The sequence below is a fragment of the Hemitrygon akajei genome, chromosome 13 (assembly GCF_048418815.1).
Source record: "Hemitrygon akajei chromosome 13, sHemAka1.3, whole genome shotgun sequence".
NCBI classification, from domain to species: Eukaryota; Metazoa; Chordata; class Chondrichthyes; order Myliobatiformes; family Dasyatidae; genus Hemitrygon; species Hemitrygon akajei.
Genome location: NC_133136.1, coordinates 63450138 through 63474233, shown reverse-complemented (window position 1 = coordinate 63474233; position 24096 = coordinate 63450138). Strand labels below are relative to the sequence as shown.

At 41.4% G+C, this 24096-nt stretch overlaps 1 protein-coding gene across 2 annotated transcripts in view; it reads left to right on the top strand.

The window, feature by feature from the left end:
• The window catches only part of LOC140737938 (putative methyltransferase NSUN7), a 94654-nt gene that overhangs the window by 43579 nt on the left and 26979 nt on the right, over positions 1-24096 (top strand). For both annotated transcript variants that reach the window (XM_073064783.1, XM_073064784.1), the window contains one exon: positions 16986-17116. In XM_073064783.1, coding sequence (XP_072920884.1) covers positions 16986-17116 — 131 coding nt within the window. The remainder of the gene's footprint in view (positions 1-16985; positions 17117-24096) is intronic.

Here is a 24096-nt window from a genome sequence, read left to right as displayed (position 1 = left end):
AGTCAATCCTATAGCCATTGCAAATGCAGTGTTCTTCTGCCGCTGATTTCTCTGGATAACCCAAACAGATACATCTCCTGTGCTCCTTGATGCAGGTTTCCACCGTGCCCCTCATCTGGCCGATACATGCTTTTCCGCATTCACAGAGAATCCTGTAAACACTAACCATCCCAAGTTTCAATCATCTTTGACCCACATAAGCTGTGATTTGAGCTTCCTTCTGGTATTTCTTCTGGATCCTGGCAACCTTTCCAGAAACATGGAAATATAGGGAAGAGCAGGTTTCTCCTCACTTTTAGGCTTCCTGATTTTTCCATCGGCCCTTTTAAGGGTCTGATTAATTTCCTTCATCTTGTAGCTATTCTGTAGGAACGCAGTGCATAATCATCTATTTCCTCAGGGAGACTCTCCGGATCTGAAATAGTTTTTTCACGGTTAATCAAAGTAGAAAGAACCGCTATACATTGAGAGAGATGATGGTGGCTGTTATTGTTGAAGTATAAATGCTATGAATGGATTTCTGATAGGTGCCTTATGCAGAGCTACTGTCCGGGAACGGGAGGCAACTATTCTTCTCCATCTTCATCGTAAATTGAATACTTGGATGTATGCTGTTCAGATAGTCATGGAACTGTTGCAGTGCCTGGAGTCCATGAGTTCGTAATGTGGCCTCATGGACTCGTAATACCACCGGACTAGATATGCCCAGGCATCATCCCCGATGAGGATGACAGTGCTTGTTATGGAAATGTTGGTTATAATCGATACCTGTACCCAGCTCAAAGCCAGAGAAGAGTTTATTTGTTCTAGTGAGTTCTTTTTCATTTTTTATTATCGCACAGCTAGAGCAGTGGTGTGCCCTATTTGCAGGATGTGGGAAGTCAGGGAATCCCACAGTGTCTCTGACGACTAAACTGGCAGGAAACGCATTCAACTGCAGCTCCTTATAGACTATGTTAGGGAAATTGAGCTGAATGACTTGTGGATCATTTAGGATTGATGGGAGTTACATGGAAGCAGTCACACCTAGGCTGCAGGAGACAGGTAGTTGGCTAAACATCAGGAGCAGGAAAGGTAAATTGGCAGATGGTGCAGAGTACCCCTGTAGTCATTCCCCTCAATAACAAGTATATTGCTTTGGATACTGTTGGTTGGATTGACCTACCAGGGAAAATTCACAGCAGCAAGGGAAGGGAGGAATGGTGGGGAAGAAGAGTGCAATAGTAATAGGGAATTCATTTAGTTAGGAGATCCATTGGTCTGTGGGTGAGAATGAGACTCTTGGATGGTATGTTGCCTCCAGATCTCAGGGTTGGAGATGTCTTGGATCAAGTCCACAGCTTGGTTAAGGGGGAGGATGAGCAGCCAAAGTTCAAAGTTTAAAAGTTCTAAGTAAGTTTATTATCACAAGTACATATATGTCACTGTATACAACTGTGAGATTCATTGTCTTTCAGGCATACTCAATAAATCCATAGAATAGTAACCATAACAGAATCAATGAAAGACTGCACCAACTTGGGTGTTCAACCAGTATGCAAGAGATGACAAATTGTGCAAACGCAAAAAGAAAGACTTAATAATAAATAAACAAACAAACAAGCAAGCAAGCAATAAATATCAAGAGCGTAAGACGAAGAGTTCTTGAAAGTGAGTCTGTTGGTTGTGGGAGCAATTTAAGTGATGGGGCAAGTAAAGTTGAGTGAAGTTTTGGTTTTGGTTCAAGAGCCTAATGGTTGATAGGTTAAAAACTCTTCTTGAACTTGGTGGTGTGAGTCCTGAGGCTCCTTTCTACATGACCTTGATGGCAGCAGTGAGAAGAGAGTATAACCTGGGTGTTGGGGGGACCCTGATGATGGATGCAGCTTTCCTGCAACAACCCTCCTTGTAGATGTGTTCAGTGGTAGGGAGGGCCATACGCATTACTTTTTGTAGGATTTTTTGTTCAAGGGCATCAGTGTTTCTAAACCAGGCCGTGATGCAGCCAGTCAATATATTCTCCATTACACATTTATAGATATCTGTCAGTGTTTTAGATGTCATGCCAAATCTTCACAAACTCTTAAGGAAGTAGAGGCATGACTGTGCTTTCTTTGTAATTGCACTTGTGTGCTGGGCCCAGGACAGGTCCTCTGAAATGATAACATCAAGGAATTTAAAGTTGCTGACCCTCTCCACCTCTGATCCTTTGGGGATTGGCTCATGGACCTCTAGATTCTTCCTCCTGAAGTCAATAGTTAGCTCTTCTGAAGGTCCAACTGCCTTTGGGAGAAACTAGAATATTTGTGTTAATTAAAGTCTTTTGACAACAAAGCTATGCACCGAAATTAATGTTGTTAGAGCTGTCTCTGAGTACCAAATATGGTAAGTACACAAAAACTATTGATTGTCTATACCTGTGACCATGTTTGATAACATCCATCTGGTCTGTCAGCAGGCACTCAAGTCACAATGATGCCTGGTTTGATAAAAGCCAATTAACACAAACCCATTGTTTTAATGTTTGCCTCTTGCATTTACAATCTCTTACTCTGTGAAGCAGCCTGTGCTTTTAACGTCAATCTACTGGTTGCAATTTATATATTAAAAAACTGAAGGCTAATTGCAAGCTGCTTGAACTTATTTACATTTGCAATAAGAACTGAAGCCTGGTTCTTGTTTGAATTAATATCTGCTGAATCCCTGTAACTCCAGAATGCTCAAACCATATGATTTGTTTTGAATGCAGAACTGTAATCAATAAACTGTAGTTTGATGTAGATATGCTAATATTCAGGTGATCCAAGGACAAGTGGAGTGCGAGATTGCATACTGTAGACCTATTGTGCCGATGGGTAATTGCAGTGGGTCCAGGTCGTTGCTTAGGCAGGAATTAATTCTGGCCACGACCAACCTCTCAAAGCACTTAATTTCATCAAAGTAGATTTGAGTGCAACTGTGCAATAGTTGTTCAGGCAGCTCAGCCTGCTTCACTTGGGCACTGGTATGATTGCTGCCCTTTTGAAGCAGATGGGAAACTTAAACTACAACAGTGAGAGATTGAAGATATCCTTGAACACTCCTGCCAGCTAATTAGCACTGGTTTTCAGTGCCCTACCAGGTATACCATCAGGGCCTGACACCTCTTGAGGCTTCAATCTCTTGAAAGATGTTCTGGTGTCTGCCTCCGAGACAGAAATCACAGGGTTACCAGATGCTGCAGGAATTTGCACAGGTATAGTTTTATTCTCCGCTTCAAAGCGTGCATAAAAGACATTGAGTTCATCTGCGAGTGAAGCACAAGAGCCATTCATGATATTAGGTTTCGCGTTGTGGGAAATAATGGCCTAAAATCCTGCACTGATTCTGTCTCTTGTGTTCAATCAGAATTGGTTTTTTTTTGCTTTTAAAATAGCCTTCCGTAGTTTGTACCTGGACATCATGTATAGTTCTGGATCACCAGACTCGAATGGCTCAGATCTAGAACTTAGCAGTCTATGAATATGTTGTACATTGATCTTGTGGTTGCTCTTTTCCATTCCTGGCCAACTGTTGACTGCACATCAAGAGAGTAACAAACTTGAATTGTCTTGAAGAATGGATTGAAGAGGGATGTCCATGGCTACAGCATCTACATCTTAAATTGGAAGAGTATGTGATGTGAAAGGATTAGGCACAGTAATGCAGTGATCTTCAATAGTTTCAACTGTGCCTTTGGTAACACTTAAGCAGCATTCCTTTAAATCAGTGATTCTCAACCATTTTTTGGCCACAGCCCCCTTAGGAGCTCTTCTCAGGTTCCAGGGCCCCAATTTCAAACAGGGATACAACACTAGAACAGATAGACAGAAAATCATTTATTATTGAACACCAAGAAAACGTGAACATTCCGACATACTGGACAAAACTTAAAAGAAGACTGTATGAAATTAAACAAATATCAGGCCTAATGCAATCCTTGAGCTTGGTGCTTTTCTGCAAGTTTCATGATATCGGGCTCCAAATTATACAATGACAGTCGGAGGTCACCTCTTGTTGCGATATCAATTCTATTCCTGGATTTTGTCAAGTCAAGTCAACTTTTATTGTCATTTCGACCATAACTGCTGGTACAGTGCATAGTAAAAATGAGAGAACGTTTTTCAGGACCATGGTTTACATGACACAGTACAAAAAACTAGACTGAACTATGTAATAAAAAAACCCCAGAGAAAGCTATACTACAGACCTACACTGGACTGCATAAAGTGCACAAAAACAGTGCAGACATTACAGTAAATAATAAACAAGACAATAGGGCAGTAAGGTGTCAGTCCAGGCTTCGGGTATTGAGGAGTCTGATAGCTTGGGGGAAGAAACTGTTACGTAGTCCGGCCTTGAGAGCCCAAATGCTTCGGAGCCTTTTCCCAGACAGCAGGAGGGAGAAGAGATTGTATGAGGGGTGCATGGGGTCCTTCATAATGCTGTTTCCTTTGCGGATGCAGCGTGTAGTGTAAATGTCCTTGATGGCGGGAAGAGAGACCCCAATGATCTTCTCAGCTGACCTCACTATCCGCTGCAGGGTCTTGCGATCCGAGATGGTGCAATTTCCAAACCAGGGAGTGATGCAGTTGCTCAGGACGCTCTCAATATGACCCCTGTAGAATGTGATGAGGATAGGGGGTGGGAGATGGACTTCCTTCAACCTTCGCAAAAAGTAGAGACGCTGCTGGGCTTTCTTTGCTATGGAGCTGGTGTTGAGAGACCAGATGAGATTCTCCATAAGGTGAACACCAAGAAATTTGGTGCTCTTTACGATCTCTACCGAGGAGCCATCGATGTTCAGCGGGGAGTGGTCGCTCTGTGCCCTCCTGAAGTCAACAACCATCTCTTTTGTTTTGTTCACATTAAGAGACAGTCCGTTAGCCGCTGCACCTCCTCTCTGTAAGCTGACTTGTCGTTCTTGCTGATGAGACCCACCACGGTGGTGTCATCGGCGAACTTGATGATATGGTTCGAGCTGTGTGTTGCAGCACAGTCGTGGGTCAGCAGAGTGAACAGCAGTGGACTGAGCACACAGCCCTGGGGAGCCCCCGTGCTCAGTGTGATGGTGTTGGAGATGCTGCTCCCGATCCGGACTGACTGAGATCTCCCAGTCAGGAAGTCTAGGATCCAGTTGCAGAGGAAGGTGTTCAGGCCCAATAGGCTCAGCTTTCCAATCAGTTTCTGAGGGATGATTGTGTTGAATGCTGAACTAAAGTCTATGAACAGCATAGACTTTACAAGGAATCTACCTTGCAGAATCCGCTGTCAACCAAATATTGTTGAGGGAAAGGCAATACAAAATCTTTGGGCTTTTCCCCCACAGTGTTGTAAATTTATTCAGCAGATCACTCTTGATCCAAAAATCTTTGAAATGGACTGAACTGATGGTGTGTTGGAAAGATATTATAAATCGGAGGGAAACTATTGACTCCAATGAAGGTTGCTGCTTGGGTATTTCATCGGTTCAGTTATCAGGGCCCCCATAAGCACTTGGGGCTCCCCTTCTCACAGTTTTTAGTTGATGGCCTCCTTCAAATGTGCCAGGGCCCCCATTGAGAAAGGCTGCTTTAAATAATGACCAGCATTAAACATGGATGATGACTAAATACCTTTTAGAAGCAGAATTTCTTGTTAAATTTGTTTTGCTGCAGAACTATAGATAAACAACTACCGTAAATTACAAAAATGGTACCAAAAATTTAAAGTAAATTTATTAACGAAGTGTATAATGTATATGTCACCATAGACAACCCCAAGCTTCATATTCTTGTTGGCATTCACAGCAAATACAATGAAACAATAAATCATGGAAAGACAGCACTTTCCAAGATGGACACAGAACCAGGGTTAAAAAGATGACAAGCTACAAAGGACTTTACCTGGAATGGGCTGGACTACTTTTTATTGTTTTTTTCTATTCAAGATATTGGTGTTTCCATACTAGGCCAAGTGCAACCAGTCAACCTCACATCTATAGAAGTTCGTCAAAGTTTTAGAAGACATGCTGAATCTTTGCAAAGTTCTGAGAAAGCGGAGGTGTTGATGTGCAATCTTTGTAATGGCAGTTACATGCTAGACCTAGGACAGATCCTCTGAAATGATCACACTGAGGAATCTAAAGATGCTGACCCTCTCCACCTCTGAGTCTTGATGAAGACAGGCTTATGGACCTCTGGTTTGTTATTGTACCACCAATTGGCCAGATTTTTAATCCCCTTCCTATATGCTGATTTGTCACCATCTTTGATTTGGCCAATGACAGTGGTGTCATCAGCAAACTTGTAAATGGCATTGGAGCTGTGCTTAGCCTCACAGTCATAAGTATAAGGAGAGTAGAGCGGAGGGCTAAGCACACAGTAGTTGTGAACTACCCATGATTTAGGACATTTACAAAGACATGTCTGAAAAAGTGTCTGAAGGATCATTGGAGACCTGAGTCACTCCAACCACAATCTATTCCAGCTGCTACCATCCAGGAAATGGTACCTCAGCATAAAAGCCAGGACCAACAGGCTGCATGATAGCTTCTTTCACCAGGCCATCAGACTGATTAACTCACGCTGATTTGAGTATATTACTAAGTTACATTGACTGTTCTATTTATTCTAAATTACAATGATTGCACATTGCACATTTAGACGGAGATGTAACGTAAAGGTTTTTACTCCTCATGTATGTGAAGGATGTAAGAAGTAAAGTCAATTCAATTCAAAAATGTGTTGTAGTCCAATGACAAACAGGAGAAAATCTGCAGAAGCTAGAAATGCAAGCAATGCACACAAAATGCTGGAGGAACTCAGCAGGCCAGGTAGCATCTGTGGAGATTAATACAGTTGATGAAGAAGAAGAATATCTGTTTTGTTCTGGAATGAGAAACCTCATCCTGACAGCAGATGCGACAGAGACAGGGGAATTGAGAGAAAGGAATGGCATTTTTACAAGTAACAGATTGGGAAGAGGTATAGTCCAGATAGCTGTGAGAGTCAGTGGGTTTGTAATGGGCATCAGTAGATAAACTGTCTCCAGAGATGGAGAGAGAAAGATCGAGGGGGGGTGGGGTCGTGTCAGAAATGGACCAGGTTAACTTTGAGGGCAGGGTGGAAGTTGGTGGCAAAGTTGATGAAGTTGACGAGTTCAGCATTGGTGTAGGAAGCAGCATCAATGCAGTCATCCTTCTTCAAAGAAATGGGCTTCCCTTCTTCTACCATCAACGCTGCCCTCAACTGCATCTCTTCCATTTTGTGCAAGTCTGCCCTCACCCCAAGTTCCAGCCACTCCACCAGGGGTAGGTTTCCTCTTGTCCTCACCTATCAGCCCACCAGCTTTCGTGTCCAGCACATAGTTCTCCATAACTTCTGCCATCTGCAACGGGATCCCACCACCAAGCTCAGCTTTCCCTCCTCCACCATTTTCTGCTTTCCACAGGAATCGCTCCCTACACAACTCCCTTGTCCATTTGTCCCTCTCCACTGATCTCCCTCCTGGCACTTACCCTTGCAAGCAGAACAAGTGCTTCACCAGCCACTACACCTCCTCCCTCACTACTATTCAGGGCCCCAAACAGTCCTTGCAGGTGAGTCAAAACTTAACTTGTGAGTCTGTTGGGGTCATATACTGTAGCTGGTGCTCCTGGTGTGCCTCCTGTATATCAGTGCGACCTGATGTACTTTGGGAGACTGCTTCACTGCATGCCAGAAAAAGTGGGAGCTCCCAGTGGCCACCCATTTTAATTCCATTTCCTGTTCCCATTCTGACATGTCAGTCCATGGCCTCCTGTATTGTTGCGATGAGGTCACACACAGGTTGGCGGAGCAATGCCATGTATTCCATTTGGGTAGCCTCCAACGTGTTGGCAAGAACATTGATTTCTCAAACTTCCAGTAATGCCTCTTCCATCATTCCCCATTCTCATTTCCCTCTCACCTTATCTCCTTACCTGTCCCATCACTTCCTTCTGCAGTTCCTCCCTTTTTTCTTTCTTCCATGCCTTCTGTCATATCCTATCAGATTCCCCCTTTTCCAGCCCTGTATCTCTTTCGCCAATCAACTTCCCAGCTCTTTATTTCACCCCCCCTAGCGGGGTTTCACCAATCTCCTTGTGTTTCTTCCTCCCTCTCCCCACTTTCTAACTCTGACTTTTGTCTATTTTTCTCCAGTCTTGATGAAGGGTCTCAGCCCAAAACGTCAACTGTACTTTTTTCCAAAAAATGTGTCAGGTGCTTTGCAGGTAATGAGTTGTAATGGGAAATAAGCAGGTTGAGGATTTGTATGACTGAGGACAAAAAAACACTTCAAAGTTGCTATAGGGTACTGTATTTATTTGAAGTATAATAAAAGATAAGAAAGATGTATACAAAACAATGTAGAATGACTGATGGCCTCATGCTGTTGTTCTTGCGTATTGGGGTCTCCAATGTACGACTGGAGGTCCTCGGAACTGCTCATGATTTGAACCTGAGGAGAAGTTCAATGAGCTTGTTCACTATTCATGTTTGTATAATTCAGAAAACCCACACATCCTTTCTAGTCTAAGTGTATTCCAGTCAGATACAATACTGTAACTTTCTTATTGAAATTTGAATTGTCAACTGAACCATTCTCACTTGTCTCCGAGAGAAAAACAAGTGATCTTGTCATTTCATATTTCTTAATGTTTCATGGCTGTATGCTTCACAGCCTCAAGGACCCTATGAATCAAGACCTTTGTGTTACTTATCTTCCTGATTAACATATCTGCTCATTGTGGAGACCGTGGACTGACAATTTTGAATAAAAAGATCTGCTTTTAACCCTCTTGTTACATGAATGAAAAGCTGATTGTGTGTGTAAGCTGATCAACGTGGATGTGAAATTGTCAGTAACATGAAGTGAAAGAAAATGTGAAAGAATGTTGGATAAAAGTTTAAATCTCTACTATCTTAAAAACAAATGTGTTGATTGTGAAATGAGTTAAGTGATTCTTGGGGTTTGTTCACAAACAAGATAAAACCTGCGGATGCTGGATATCCAAGCAACACACACAAACTGCTGGAGGAACTCAGCAGGCCAGGCAGCATCTATTGGAAAAAAGTAAGTTGGGGTCATTTATAGACAATAGACAATAGGTGCAGAAGTAGACCATTCGGCCCTTCGAACCTGCACTGCCATTTTGAGATCATGGCTGATCATCTACTATCAATACCCGGTTCCTGCCTTGTCCCCATATCCCTTGATTCCCCTATCCATAAGATTGCTATCTAGCTCCTTCTTGAAAGCATCCAGAGAATTGGCCTCCACTGCCTTCCGAGGCAGTGCATTCCAGACCCCCACAACTCTCTGGGAGAAGAAGTTTTTCCTTAACTCTGTCCTAAATGACCTCAAACCATGCCCTCTGGTACTGGACTCTCCCAGCATCTGGAACATATTTCCTGCCTCTATCTTGTCCAATCCCTTAATAATCTTATGTTGCAATCAGATCCCCTCTCAATCTCCTTAATTCCAGCGTGTACAAGCCCAGTCTCTCTAACCTCTCTGCGTAAGACAGTCCTGACATCCCAGGAATTAACCTTGTGAATCTACGCTGCACTTCCTCTACAGCTAGGATGTCCTTCCTTAACCCTGGAGACCAAAACTGTACACAATACTCCAGGTGTGGTCTCACCAGGGCCCTGTACAAATGCAAGAGGATTTCCTTGCTCTTGTACTCAATTCCCTTTGTAATAAAGGCCAACATTCCATTAGCCTTCTTCACTGCCTGCTGCACTTGCTCATTCACCTTCAGTGACTGATGAACAAGGACTCCTAGATCTCTTTGTACTTCTCCCTTACCTAACTTTACACCGTTCAGATAATAATCTGCCTTCCTGTTCTTACTCCCAAAGTGGATAACCTCACACTTCTTCACATTAAACATCATCTGCCAAGTATCTGCCCACTCACCCAGCCTATCCAAGTCACCCTGAATTCTCCTAACATCCTCATCACATGTCACACTGCCACCCAGCTTAGTATCATCAGCAAACTTGCTGATGTTATTCTCAATGCCTTCATCTAAATCGTTGACGTATGTTTACTATGTTCGGTGCTCCCGGTGCGGCCTCTTGTGTATAGTATCGGTGAGACCTGACGTAGATTGGGAGACCGCTTCGCCGAGCATCTACGATCCTCCGACAGAACAAGCGGGATCTCCCAGTGGCCACCCATTTTAATTCCACTTCCCATTCCCATTCCGATATATCCATCCACGGTCTCCTCTACTGATGTGATGAGACCACGCTTCAGTTGGGTATTCCGTTTGGGTAGCTTCCAACCTGATGGCATGAGCGTTGGTTTCTCAAACTTCTGGTAATGCCCTTTTCCCTCTCTCACCTTATCACCTTGCTCGCTATCACCTCCCTCTGGTGCTCCTCCCCCTCCCCTTTTTCTTTCTTCCATGGCCTTCTCTCTCTCTTTCACTAATCAGCTTCCCAGCTCTTTATTTCATCCCCTCCCCCTCCAGGTTTCACCTGTCACCTGGTGGTTTTCTCACCCCTCCCCTCATCTTTTAAATCTGCTCCTCAGGTTTCCTTCCCCAGTCCTGCCGAAGGGTTTCGGCCCGAAGCGTCGACTGTACTCTTTTCCATAGATGCTGCCTGGCCTGCTGAGTTCCTCCAGCACTTTGTGTGTATTGCTTGGGTTTTGTTCACATGGTGACAGTCGGGAGGGGGCAATTATAAGGTTTGTCAGCGCAAGTATTTTAAGCAAGCTAAATTGAATATTGAAACATGACGTCCTGCGTGTTTTCAGGAGTCAGTTAAGATTGTTAAATGAAAGTAAGAAGCATTCGAGATTAAAGTATTAAACCTAGGCTAGTAAGGTTAGGCAGGAGATTGATAAATCTTAAATGGTAAGTGCAATATTAAAATATTGGAAATCTCGGGGATGATTCATTGTAGTGCTTAATTATTTGAAAATTTTTAACTGATCAAAACCTGAAATGCACTTGTCAGGCTGTTGGGGAAAAAGTTTTCAAAACATGGTGCTGCAGGTCCTGAGTCTTCTGTACCAGTGAGAAGAGAGCATGGTGGACATCTTTTGATGGATGCGACAGCGCTCTTTGTAGTTGTGCTCAATGGTGGGGAGTGCTTTACCCACTAAAGGACTAAATAGGGAGGGACTGGGCTGTATCCACTATTTCTGTTGTAGGCTTTTCCTTTCAAGGGCAATTGTATTTCCAATGTTCAGGAACAGTTACAGTGGTGCCAGAAAGTTTGTGAACCTTGTAGAATTTTCCCTATTTCTGCATAAGTGTAACTTAAATTGTAATCAGATCTTCATGCAAGTCCTAAAACTAGATAAAGAGAACACAATTAAAAAATGCAAAAAATATTATACTTGTTCATTTATTTATTTATTGGAAAAAAAGATCCAATATTACACATATTTGTTGGAAGAGGTATGTGAGCCCCTTGTACAGCAATAAGTTCAACCAAGCATTTCTGGTAACTGTTGATCAGTCCTGCACATCAGTTTGGAGGAACTTTAGGCCATTCCTCCTTACAAAACTGCTTCAACTCTGAGATATTGGTGGACTTCCTTGCATGAACTGCTTGCTTTGGGTCCTTCCACAACATTTCTATAGGATTAACATCAGGAATTTGACTTGGCCATTCCAAAACATTATTTTTTATTTTTATTAACCATTCTGTTGTTGATTTACTCTTACCTTTTGGATCATTGTCTTGTTGCATTCTCCAACTTCTATTAAGTTCCAGGTGACGGACTGCTACCCTGACATACTCCTGTAAAATATCTTGATACAATTTTGAATTAATTGTTTCCTCAATGATTGCAAGCTCTCCAGGCCCCGAGGCAGCAAAGTAGTCCTAAACCATGATTCACCTTCCACCATACTTCACAGTTGGAATGAGGTTTTCATGTTGGTGTGTAGTGCCTTTTTGTCTCCAAACATAGCAATGTGCATTTCTACCAAAAAGTTCAACTTTTGTTTCATCTGTCCACAGAACTTTGTCCCAGAAGCATTGTGGAACATCCTGGTGGTCTTTTGCAAAGTTGAGATATGGAGCAATGTTTTTTTGAAGAGCAGTGGCTTCTTCCATGGTATCCTTCCATGAACACCATTCTTGTTCAGTGTTTTTCTTATAGTGGACACATGAACTTTATCAAGTTCTAGAGGTGTTTGCAGGTCTTTTGCTGTTACCCTTGGGTTCTTTTTCACCTCCTTCAGCATTACACATTATGCTCTTGGTGTGATCTTTGCAGGATGCCCACTCCTAGGGAGAGTAGACAATTTGTGGAGAATTTTTCTTAAGGTGGACTGATGAACTCTTGAGTCTTTAGAAATGCTTTTGTGGCTTTTTTCAGCTTCATGCGTCTCTACAATTCTTCTTCTAAGGTCCTCTGAAAGTTGCTTTGATCGAGACATGGAGCACATAAACAGATCTTTATTAAGAAGAGCAGGCTCTGTCAGTAACCTGACTTTGTATGTCTTTTTTATAGGGCAGGGCACCTCTACAACCCACACCTCAAATTTCATCTCATTGATCGGAGCACCTGACTCCAAATAGCATTACCCCAGAGGTTTACATATTTTTTCCAACAAATACATGTATTATTGGATCATTTTTCTCAAAAGAAATAGAATGTTTATTGTGTTATTTATTTAATTGGGTTCTCTTTATTTAGTTTTAGGGCTTGTGTGAAGATCTGATCACACTTCAGGTCATACAGTCGGCCCTCCTTATCCGCGGATTCCGCATGCGCGGATGCAACCAACCGCGGATCGGGAAAATCCGGAAGTTCTCTCTCCAGCACTCGTTTGAGCATGTACAGACTATTTTTTCTTGTCATTATTCCCTAAACAATACAGAATAACAACTACTTACATAGCATTTACATTGTATTAGGTATTATAAGTATTGTAGAAATGACTTAGAGGTACAGGCAGTTATGAACGGGTTCCATTCCTGAGTCCGTCTTTAAGTCGGATTTGAAATCGGAACAGGTACATCCGGTATTATTTAGCATTAGTTAGTCAAACGTTTTTCTTTGTATATAGTACATATTTTACCTTTCTATGCATATAAAACACTTAAGAAACATATGTATTTCAATAATTAAACCACTGCGTTGCTTAGTAATAATTGTAGCTTTCTTCGGGGCAGGGCCTTTCACATGCTCCATTAAAATTGTTCCGATTGTTGACTGACTGTAGCCTAATGCTTTTCCAATGACCGATGACATTTTACCTCTTTCTGATCGCTTTATTATTTCCACCTTATTTTCAATTGTGATTGTGATTATTTTCGTGAACAGAAACACTGTGGATTCAGAGCTGCGCTGGGTCCTAATGCCCACTGCATGGAGACATGTTAAATAAGGGACTTGAGCATCTGCGTTTTTTGGTATCCGCGGGGGGGGGTTCTCGGAACCAATCCCCCTCAGATAAGGAGGGCCGACTGTATTTATGCAGAAATAGACAAGTTGACAAGATTCACAAACTTTCTAACACCCCTATATTTCCCTCAGCCATTCAGCCCTTGAACCAGTGGAGATAACTTCACTCAACTGTACTCACCCCAACACTGAACTGGTTGCACAAACTATGGACTCACTTTCAGGACTCTACAACTTGTGTTCCTGATATTTATTGCTTATTTATTTATTATTATTTTGTATTTTTTTGCTCTTTGTATTTGCAGTTTCCTGTCCTTTGCACATTGGTTGTTTGTCCCTATTCTGTGTAGTTTTTTATTGATTCAACGTTCAAAGTACATTTATCAAAGTACTGTCCAAAAGTCCAAGGCACATATAGACATAGCTAGGGAGGTTTAGAATTTTGCACTGTTACGAATGAGGAGCAACTCTGATGGGCAGAAGGGTGCAAAGTCGCCCCCCCCCCCTTTTTGAGAATCGAAAAATCGCTATTATTTCGGGTCTGATACCCAGGAGATGAGAGAGATAAACAGCTCATGCCAGTAATGAGAGAGAGACAACGCAGGGATACACAAAGGTGGAATGTCTCCTAACAAAAGCGGAACGGAACCACTGATTACTGCTATTGTCTCTTGGAGAAGGAATTGTGTATTGAGTACTGTTCTATTCATTGAAACCCCTCAGGGGGCAACCAGAGTGGTCTGGTTGATGTGTTGCATCATCCCAACCTGATTGACACCTGAGACCCCATGAGTGGGGATAAAAGTAGGGTCTGGGGAAACGCCCCTCAGACGCACCAGGAGAGACGCTACGAGACCGGTGGGGGCTTGTGTGTGTGTCCACCCTTGCCTGGGTGACGAGTCCTCCACGGAACAGTCTAGCTAAAGGACAGAGGGGCCATACATGAATGGCCACAACAGTAACGCATCGACGGATCAAGATTGTAAAAGGAAAGTCGGCAAGTTACTCTCTCTCTCTCCCTCTCTCTCCAACAATTGCAACACAGTGATAAGCAACTACCGCAGCCTGCATGAACTGAACTGAACTTTATATTTCCATTGGACAATTCATAATCCCCTAGACAACGATAGAGCTTATTTCTTATTGATTATTATTATACCCGCACTTTTAGGTTTAGTATTGATGACGTATATTATCTGTATATTTGCATTGATTTTATTTTTGTGTATTTTTACTAATAAATACTGTTAAAAATAGTATCATCAGACTTCAACGGATACTCCTATCTTTGCTGGTAAGATACCCAGTTACGGGGTTCGTAACAGCACAGTACTGTGGTAACTTTATGTATTGCAGTTTTCTGCTGCCACCAAAAAAAGATTCAGACATATGTGAGAGATGTTAAACCTGAACCTGATTGTGGACTGAGAGTGGGAAGGGGCAGGGAGAGGAAAATCATGGTTGTGGGAAGGGGCAGGGAGAGGGGAGGGATCAAAAAAACAATTGTTTGGAATCAGATGACTTGCCTGGTGTCTCAGTGCGGGGTTTGTCTGCACCTCTGCCAACTCCTGCCCCAGGCACCCCTTCTCTGCCACCTGTTTCACAATCCACCCACAGCACTCCTCCCGCACCATTCCCAGTATCCTATGCTGCTGCCAGATTTACAATCTCGCTCTCCATTCCATGTTGACACATTCAGTACTTTGCAAAAGTCTTAGGCAGCCTAAGACATTTTGTATGTGCCTAGCCTTTTGCACTGTATTTCATACAGTAGACAACCCTGAGATTTGCCCTCCACGCGTAGTCATGAAACAAAGAAACACCGTGAAACCCATTAAAACGTCAAATACTCAGCACACAAAAAACCCCAAATCATGCAAAAAGCAAGCAATTAACACACAATATTATACATCAAACTGCAGAGTCTCTGAAAATTGTCCAGGGGATTGGCAGCCATCGAGTCAGTTCAGCCTAGCACTGTGTCAGTGACTGCAGCCCATAACTGCAAAATCAGTTCTGCGCCAAAGTGCCTTGATTAAGTTGAACAAGTAGCAAAAAGAGTAACCAGAAGCACATGGAATATGAACCAGAGAGTCCTCTAAAAGCAAGTTTATGGAGCTTGTTCAGCAGCGAGGACATCAAACATCAAACTGCAGAGTCCCATAGCCACTAGCCACACTGCTGCAGCAATCCTGCACCTTCCTCTGGCAACAGTGAGAGGGAGACTGGTCAAGTACAAGCAGATGGTGCTGAACACCCGCTCGAGTTACACTCTCATTTTCATCGATTTCAATCCTGCTTGACGCTTTAATCGGTGAGGAGCAAAGGAGCCAACCATTGGTTCACATCCCACCGTTAGAAATCTTGGCTGCACAGTCCTCTCTCAACCTCACTGAATTCACCAGGAGTTAGCAAAAGTGTTAGATCACTCAGTCAGCCCAAAAATGTACTGTATAATCAAAATGGAAACTGTGGAGACTGTAATCAATTGCAGTTCTGGAGAAGAAGCATATTTAAAAGAAGAGGAAGTAGTTTCTATTGTGTTTCTTTGTATTTAAGAAAAGAATCAAATTTCTTCTGCAAGAAAAATATTTCAGAGTAGTATATGGTAACATATATGTACTTTGATAATTTAGATAGAATTTAGAAATTTTGGTGGTGACTTCATAGGTGGTGGTCATATTATGTGATTAACAATTTTCAATTTATTTGCACTAAATGGAGGCAGAAAGTAGATTTTTTTTATTAATAGAAGTATTTGATTTTGTCAAACCCTTTACTATCCCCACAGAAAGAAACAAAGCTTAAAAGTTGGAAAGTGTTTTTGACTTATGCTGAGGTGTCCTGGAACTTAAATGTTTACTGTTACCCTATCCACAGATGCTGTCTGACCTATAGTGCTTCTAGCAATTTTTGTTTTCATTTCAAATTTCTGTAGTATTTTAATTCACTTATTTATTTAGTTAGAGATACAGCACAGAACAGGCCATTCCGGTACTGCCTCGCAATCCACCTATTTAACCCGAGCCTAATCACAGGACAATTTACAATGACCAATTAACCAACTAACTGGTATGATTACCACTTGATTGTTTGGATAGTTTGCTAAATGTTAGTTTGAATACACTGACTTTAATCTATCTTTCTGCTTTTTTCACTCTTATGACTTGGGTTCCTCTGGACTGAGTAAGGGCAGCTGATTTTTTTTCATAAAAATAGCTTGGGGAACTGTTTCAATGTGCCCTGGACTGGAGGTCGTCATTGGGGTAATAAATATTCCTGAGAGATTACTTCATTCTTTTAAATTGAAAGACCAAGGAATGCATTTACTGTTCACTATGTATTACATTTTAAAATCAACGCTAACTTGGAGGTACAGTGGTGGTTGAGGACTCTGACATCATGTGATAGACATGGCAGTAAGTTTGCCACTTGCCATATTAACACAATCATCTTATTTTGACTTTGTTCCAGATTTTTGTGTTGATATGATAGTGGTCATGCAGAACGATATGAAATTGTTAAAATTGATTATCTAGAAGCCAGTTATCAAAAATACTGACATAATTTCTGTTTAATGTAATTAATGTTTTGCTCTTTTTCCCCAGTCTGTTGACTTGACGAGTCTCGTACTTATTATGCTATATGATTACCAAAATCGTAAATTCCAGCCTCGAAGCATCTCTGAAGCAGAGACTATAATACCTGAAGTTAGAGAAGTAGAGAAGAGCCTTTCAGAGTATGTAAATTGAAAATTGTTAATGACTTTTAGCAGAATTGATATTCAGGTTTTCTGTTTACAGTAGTGAACACTAACTCTCTGGTGATTCAATGGGCTGGAATTCAAATTCTGGTCTAGAATGTTATTATAACTCAATACATGAGTTGTGTTATCATTTATAATGGGATATGAATTTCTCTCTTCCTTTGCCACAATGAAGGTTCTGTTCCTCATTTTTTAAGTTGCACAAGGGTATTATCGATCCTGCATATTGCATAAGCTAGTGCTGCAAATTAATTTTTTATAATTTGGTATAAATTCATAGAGTTGAAATGATATAGCATGGAAATAGATTCTTCTGCTTATGGATTCTATGCCCATGTAGGTTCATTTCTGCATGGCTAGAATAAGCTTAGCATTTGAACTTTACAATTATCATGTTCTGTTAATACAGCTAGTTAATTATCAACTACAACTTGTACAACTTGATGAAGTTATGAAAAATATTTGCTTTGATTTAATTTCCTCTTGATCTAGATTCTCCCACCAATGAATAATGGAATAATTGTAGCACCAAAATAAATTATTTGGGCCATAGTTCATGTTGGCAATCTACTTGATCTGATTCATTATCTTTTTTGCTCTTAAGTATTTATCCAATTTTCCCTTTCAAAAATGTTGACTGAATTTGCTTTCAAAAATGGAAAGGTTTCTCTCTAACCTATTACCGTATGTCAACTTATTCAAAATTTGAAAATTTCATTCACTTCACCCCTTGAGATTCTGTATTTTGGAGACCACCTCTGGTTTATTTAACACTCTGGAGAATTTGTGCTGCTTTCTTTCCAAAGCGAATATGTTTACTAAAAGGTGTATCAGACTAATTTGAATTATTCCATGCCTTTGCAACACAGAATCATAGAACACTACAACACAAAAACAGGCCCTTAGGCCCATCTAGTCTGTGCCAAAACATTAATCTATGTAGTCCCATTGACCTGTACCTGGACCATAGCCCTCCATATCCCTTCTATCCATGTTTCTTTTCCTCTTAAATTTCTCTTAAATGTTGAAATTGAACCCATATCTCCCAGGTTCACTGGCAGCTGATTCCACACACTCACAAACTTCTGGGTGGAAAATGTTCCCTTTCATGTTCCCTTTAAACATTTCATCCTTAACCTATAACCTTTAATTGTGGTCTCACCCAACCACAGTGGAAAAAGCCTGCTTATATTGACTCTATCTATACCCTCCATAATTTTGTACAGCTCTATCAAATCTCCTCTCATTCTTCTACACTTGAGGGAATAAATTCCTAACCTATTCAATCTTTCCCTATCATTCTGGTCCTCAAGTCCAGGCAACATCCTTGTAAATTTTCTCTGTACTTTTCAATGTTTTTGATATCTTTCCTGTCGTTAGATGACTAAAATTACACACAATGCTCCAAATTAGGCCTCACTAATGTCTTATACAATTTCAACATAACATCCTACTTCTGTACTTGGTACGTTGATTTATGAAGTCCAATGAGCTAAAAGCTTTCTTTACAACCCTATTTATCTGTGACACCACTTACAAGGAATTATGCAACCGTGGTCATAGATCCCTTTGTTCTACTGCACTCCTCAGTCCCTACCACTCATTATGTGAGACCTACCCTGGTCGGTCCTCCGAAGTGCAACACCTCACACTTAGCTGCATTAAATTGCATCTGCCATCTTTCAGCCCATTTTTTCAGCTGGCCTAGATTCTGCTGCAAGCTTTGATCACTTTCCTTGCTGCCCACTACACCCCCAAACTTGATGTTATCTGCAAATCTGCTGATCCAGTTTACCACATTGATCTAGATGACAAACAACAATGGACCCAGCACCAATCCCTATGGCACACCACTAGTCACAGGTTGACCAACCTCCCATGCGGGACCTAGTCAAATGCCTTGCTAAAGTCAATTTAGACAACATCCACTGTCCTCCTTTCATCACCTTTCCTAGTACCTTCCTTGAAAAACTCTATTAGATTGGATAAACATGACCTACCTTGCACAAAGTCATGGTGACTATCACTAATAAGTCCCTGTCTATCTAAATACCATATTTAGCACCCAACATTTTGTTCATATAAATGAGTATTACAACCAGGGATTTTGACCCAATTTAACTGAGATTTTTATTTGTGAATCACATGGTTTTTTTTGCCGTTGAGCCCCAAAATAGGGAAAACTATAAACCATGAAAAGCTAAAAATTCAAAAAACTGAAATGTCAGCAGTTCAAAAGTATTCATCCCCCTTGGTTCCATACTTAGTTGAACCATCTCTCACAGCTGTTACAGTTAGTAGTCTTTTTGGGTGCCTGTATTAGCTTTGCACAATGTGATGGAACAAGATTTGTACATTCCTCCTTGCAAAATTGCTCAAGCTGTGCCAGGTTAGTTGGGGAACAACAGTGGAGTTACTTTATCGGATTAAGGTCAGGACTCTGACTGGGCCACTGAAGGACATCGATTTTCTTCATCATGGTTGCTCTGGCAGTGTGCTTTGGGTCGTTTTCCTGCTGAAAGACAAATTTCCTCCCAAGTTTAACCTGCCTGCAGAGGCTAGCAGGTTTTTACCCCGGATCTCTCTATTTAGCAGTGTTCATCTTCCCATCAATCCTGACCAGATTTCCAGTCCTTGCTGCTGAAAAGCATCCTCATAGCATGAAGCTACCTCCACCATACTTTACAGTAGGGATGGTGTTACTGTGGCTGATACACAGTAATAGATTTAAGCCACATGTACTGATATTAGTGTTGAGGCCAAAAAGTTCCACTTCAGTCTCATTTGACCAGAAGACCTTATTTCAACCTTTACAGTATCTTTTAATTGACACTTTGCAAATTCTTTAATGGCAAGTTTTTAGCCAAGATCCATAAATGCCCTTTCTGTGCAAGGCCTTAGAGATTGTGGAGACATGAACTTCATCTCCAGTTGCAGCCACTGACTATTGCATCTCACTCAGCGTGACTGTTGGCATCACTGTAGCTTCTCTTACAAGTGTCTTTCTTCTCCAGTGACTAAGTTTAGAGGGGCAGCTTGACCTAGAAAATGTGGCCATGGTTTCATAGTTTTTCTACTTTTCCACGATGGACTGTACTGAGCTCGAAGTTACGTTCAGTGCCTTTGAGATGGTCTTGTACTCTTCCCCAGATTTGTGCTTTTCTACTATCATTTCCCTAACTTGTCTTGAATGCTCGTTTGTCTTCATTTTGGTTTGGTCTGTCAAAAATTTACCATACTGTTGTCTCTGAAGAGATAAGGGGTAATTATTCTTGTGAATTCATTGAAAGCAAGTGATCCTCCAGTTTTTTTGCATCATCAAACTGGATGAGTTGGTAATGTAATTGCACCTGGGGAAAGTTACCATAGTAATTACCAAGGGGATGAATACACTTTCAGTCTCACAATTTTGGTTTTTAATCTTTGTTAATTGTTGACAGATTTTTGGAATTTTCTTTTGATTTGACATCATGTACAATGTTTTGTAGATTAGCTCAAAAATCCCACTTCAATATATTTTAAATTTAGAAGATGACAGTAAAATGTGAAAATAGTTGTGCGGGCTGAATGCTTTTTCAAGTCACTATGTATCCAGTCCCTTAGAATACTTTCTATTAACTTTCCCATTACTGATGTCGGGCTCACTGGCCTATAATTTTCTGTTTTATTCTTAGAGCCTTTCTTAAACAATGGAATATTGGCCAACCTCCGGTCCTCTGGCACCACATCTGTGGTTAATGATGTCTTAAATATCTCTGTTAGGGCCCTTGCAATTTTTGCACTGGCCTCCCACAGGGTCCGAGGGAACACCTTGTCAGGGCCTGGGGATTTATCCACCCTAGTCAACCTCAAGATAGCAAACACCTCCTCCTCTGTAATCTGTATAGGGTCCATGACCTGGCTGCTACATTGCCTTACACCTATAGACTCTGCGTCCAGTTAAGTACAGATGCAAAAATACATTTAAGATCTTCCCCCATCTCGTTCAGTTCTATGCGTAGATTAGCACTCTGATCTTCCATAGAGGACCAAATTAGAACCTTGCTATCCTTTCGCTCTTAATATATCTGTAGAAGTCCTTGGGATTCTTCTTTACCTTGTCTGCTAGAGTAACCTCATATTTTCTTTAAGCCCTCCTGATTTCCTTCTTATATTTCCTCTTGCATTTCTTATATTCCTCAAGTAGCTCATTTGTTCCTGCCTGCCCATACTTGCTATGTACCTCTTTCATTTTTTTAACCAGGATTTCAATATCTCTCAAAAACCAAGGTTCCCTAAACCTGTTATCATTGTCTTTTATTCTGACAGGAACAATCAAACTCTGTAACCTCAAAATTTCACTTTTAAAGGCCTCCCATTTACCAGGTACACTTATGCCAGAAAACAACCTGTCCCTATCCACACTCACCAGATCCTTTCTGATACCATTAAAATTGGCTTTTCTCCAATTTAGAATCTCAACCTGAGGACCAGACCTATCCTTTTCCATAATTGTCTTGAAAATAACACCATTATGTTCACTAGGTGCAAAGTTTCTCCTACACAACTTTTGTCAGCTACCCCATCTCATTCCCTAATAGGAGATTTAGTATCACACTCTCTCTAGTTGGGACTTCTATGTACTGATTATGGAAACTTCCCTGAACACATCGACAATCTTTTTCCCATCCAGCTCTTTTACAGTATGGGAGTTCCAGTCAATATGTGGAAAGTTAAAATCACCTACAATGGCAACCTTATATTTTTTGGAACAGTCTGCAATCTCTCTACAAGTTTGCTCCTCTAAATCCTGTGGATTGTTGGTTGGTCTATAACCTAATCCCATTAACATGGTCATGCCTCTCTTATTTCTCATTTCTACCCATAAAGCTTCAGTAGACAAACTCTCCAGTCTGTCCTGACAAGAGAACTGTCCAGACTAGTAATGCTACTCCTCTCCATTTAATCCCTCCCACTCTATTACATCTAAAACAATGGAATTCCAGAGCATTGAGCTGCCAGTGCTGCTCCTTCTGCAACCAAGTATCGCTAATGGCTAAAATGTCATAATTCTCTATGCTGATCCAAGCCCTTTGCTCATCTGCCTTTCCTACAATACTCCTTGCACTAAAATACACAGAACTCAGAACATTAGTCCCACCATGCTCAACCTTTTGATTCCTGACTTTGTACGAAGTCTTAAAAAAAATCTTTCTCCACAACTACTCCATTATCTGTTCTGTGCTGTAGTTCCCATTCCCCTGCAGCTCCAGTTTAAACTCGTGATTTTTAAAATCTGCATTATAAATAATGTCCAGAGATATCACCATCTGGTTCAAAATGGATGTTCATACTTTTTTTTTGATCTGTGATGAAAATCATTTGTCCATAAAATCATTGGCATCTGATTAGGTGTGAGCAAATCTGTGACAGATGAATTTCAACAGAGAATAAATTGAGATCTAATTCTCTTGCTGTATCTGTGTTTGAGGTCATTTTGTCTAGTTGTATCTATGTTCCTGTCAATTTTTTTTCCTCAACTAGTGGCATTTCTTCAGAATTCATATTGTTGAAAACACAGTAATATTTTCCAGATACTTTCTATTGGAGGAAAATGGCCATAAATCCCAGAATGTGGTACTATTATTCCAACTTCTCACTTGCGAGTATTTCTATTTTGTCATTTTGGATGACTCTCCCTAGTTGGCTTATGTTTACTGAATGAAGCTTCACTACGTTGAATTATTTAATTTGTCATGCAACAAAGATTTCATTTTGCCATAATAAAGTTAGGGAATCCATTGGGGGACCACTAGTTTATACAAGTTTAGGAACATTTATGCTTTCTTGATTGAAAAATGGAAAGAAATATGAAGTAAACAAGCAATCTAAAATGGTGAAGAAATCTCCCTTGAGCACCTGTGCTTTTCACTCTCTGGCAATAAAGACCAAATGATGAATTTCTTGAATTTTTCAGTTTGAATGTTTCTGCTTGTCAAAACAAGCATGGGTCATTTTTGATTTGTTATATTCTTACTGGGAGAAGTTTGACTTCTGACTTCCTCATTCAGAGCAGTTGTTAACCTCCATGAAAGTTAAGGGCTTACTGAAAACCCCTGCTTTCAATACTTACATTTAACAAACAGTGCTTTGGGACCTTATCCCCTTCCTTAAGGGTTAACAAAAACATTACCTTAAACAGCTGTGATGTTTCTGCTGCTGGACCGTCGAGTTATCAGCCGGGTCCATCCATCTCCAGATGTTTCATCCCCTAACCCGGAACATCCTCGGGATGGTGGGACAGCAGAAGGTGATCTGTCTTCTACCCCCGACGGTCAGACTTCCAGCTAGTATCGTCCCTTCACAGCCAAAGCCAACTGCACGGTCTCTCTGCTGCTTGAGCCATGGTGTTAACGGCTCTCTCCCTGGTTCTCCCTTGTATCCCTAAAGCTGCCATCATCTTCCAGCATGACATGATGGAAAATCCTCTTGCCTCCACTTCGACAGGGAAGTTCCACGTCTGCCACCCTTGCCGTCTGCAGTCCGCCACTAGGTCTTCGTACCTCGCGAGCTTCCTCTCGTGAGCCTCTTGGCATCGGGTCTCCCACGGTACTGTTAGCTCTATCACCACGAGCTTCTTTGTGCTCTCTGACAATAGTAGAACGTCTGGTCGAAGTGTGGTCTCTACTATTGGTGGGAACTCCAGCTTCTTTCCAAGATCGACCTTCATCTCCCAGTCATTTGCCATGCTCAGGATACTGTCTCTGTGCTTGTTTGTTGCTGCAGCATGTTCCCCGGTCCTGATGAAGTTTGGTTGGCTGTCCTTTTTGTGGTCCTTCTTCTTCTCTGTCTCCAAAGCGTGGGCGAGTGCTCTCAAAACCTGGTCGTGTCTCCATCTGTACCATCCTTGGGAAAGGGCAACCTGGCAACCATGTTTATACAATATATGAGCCCGGAATGAAGAGGTTATTTTG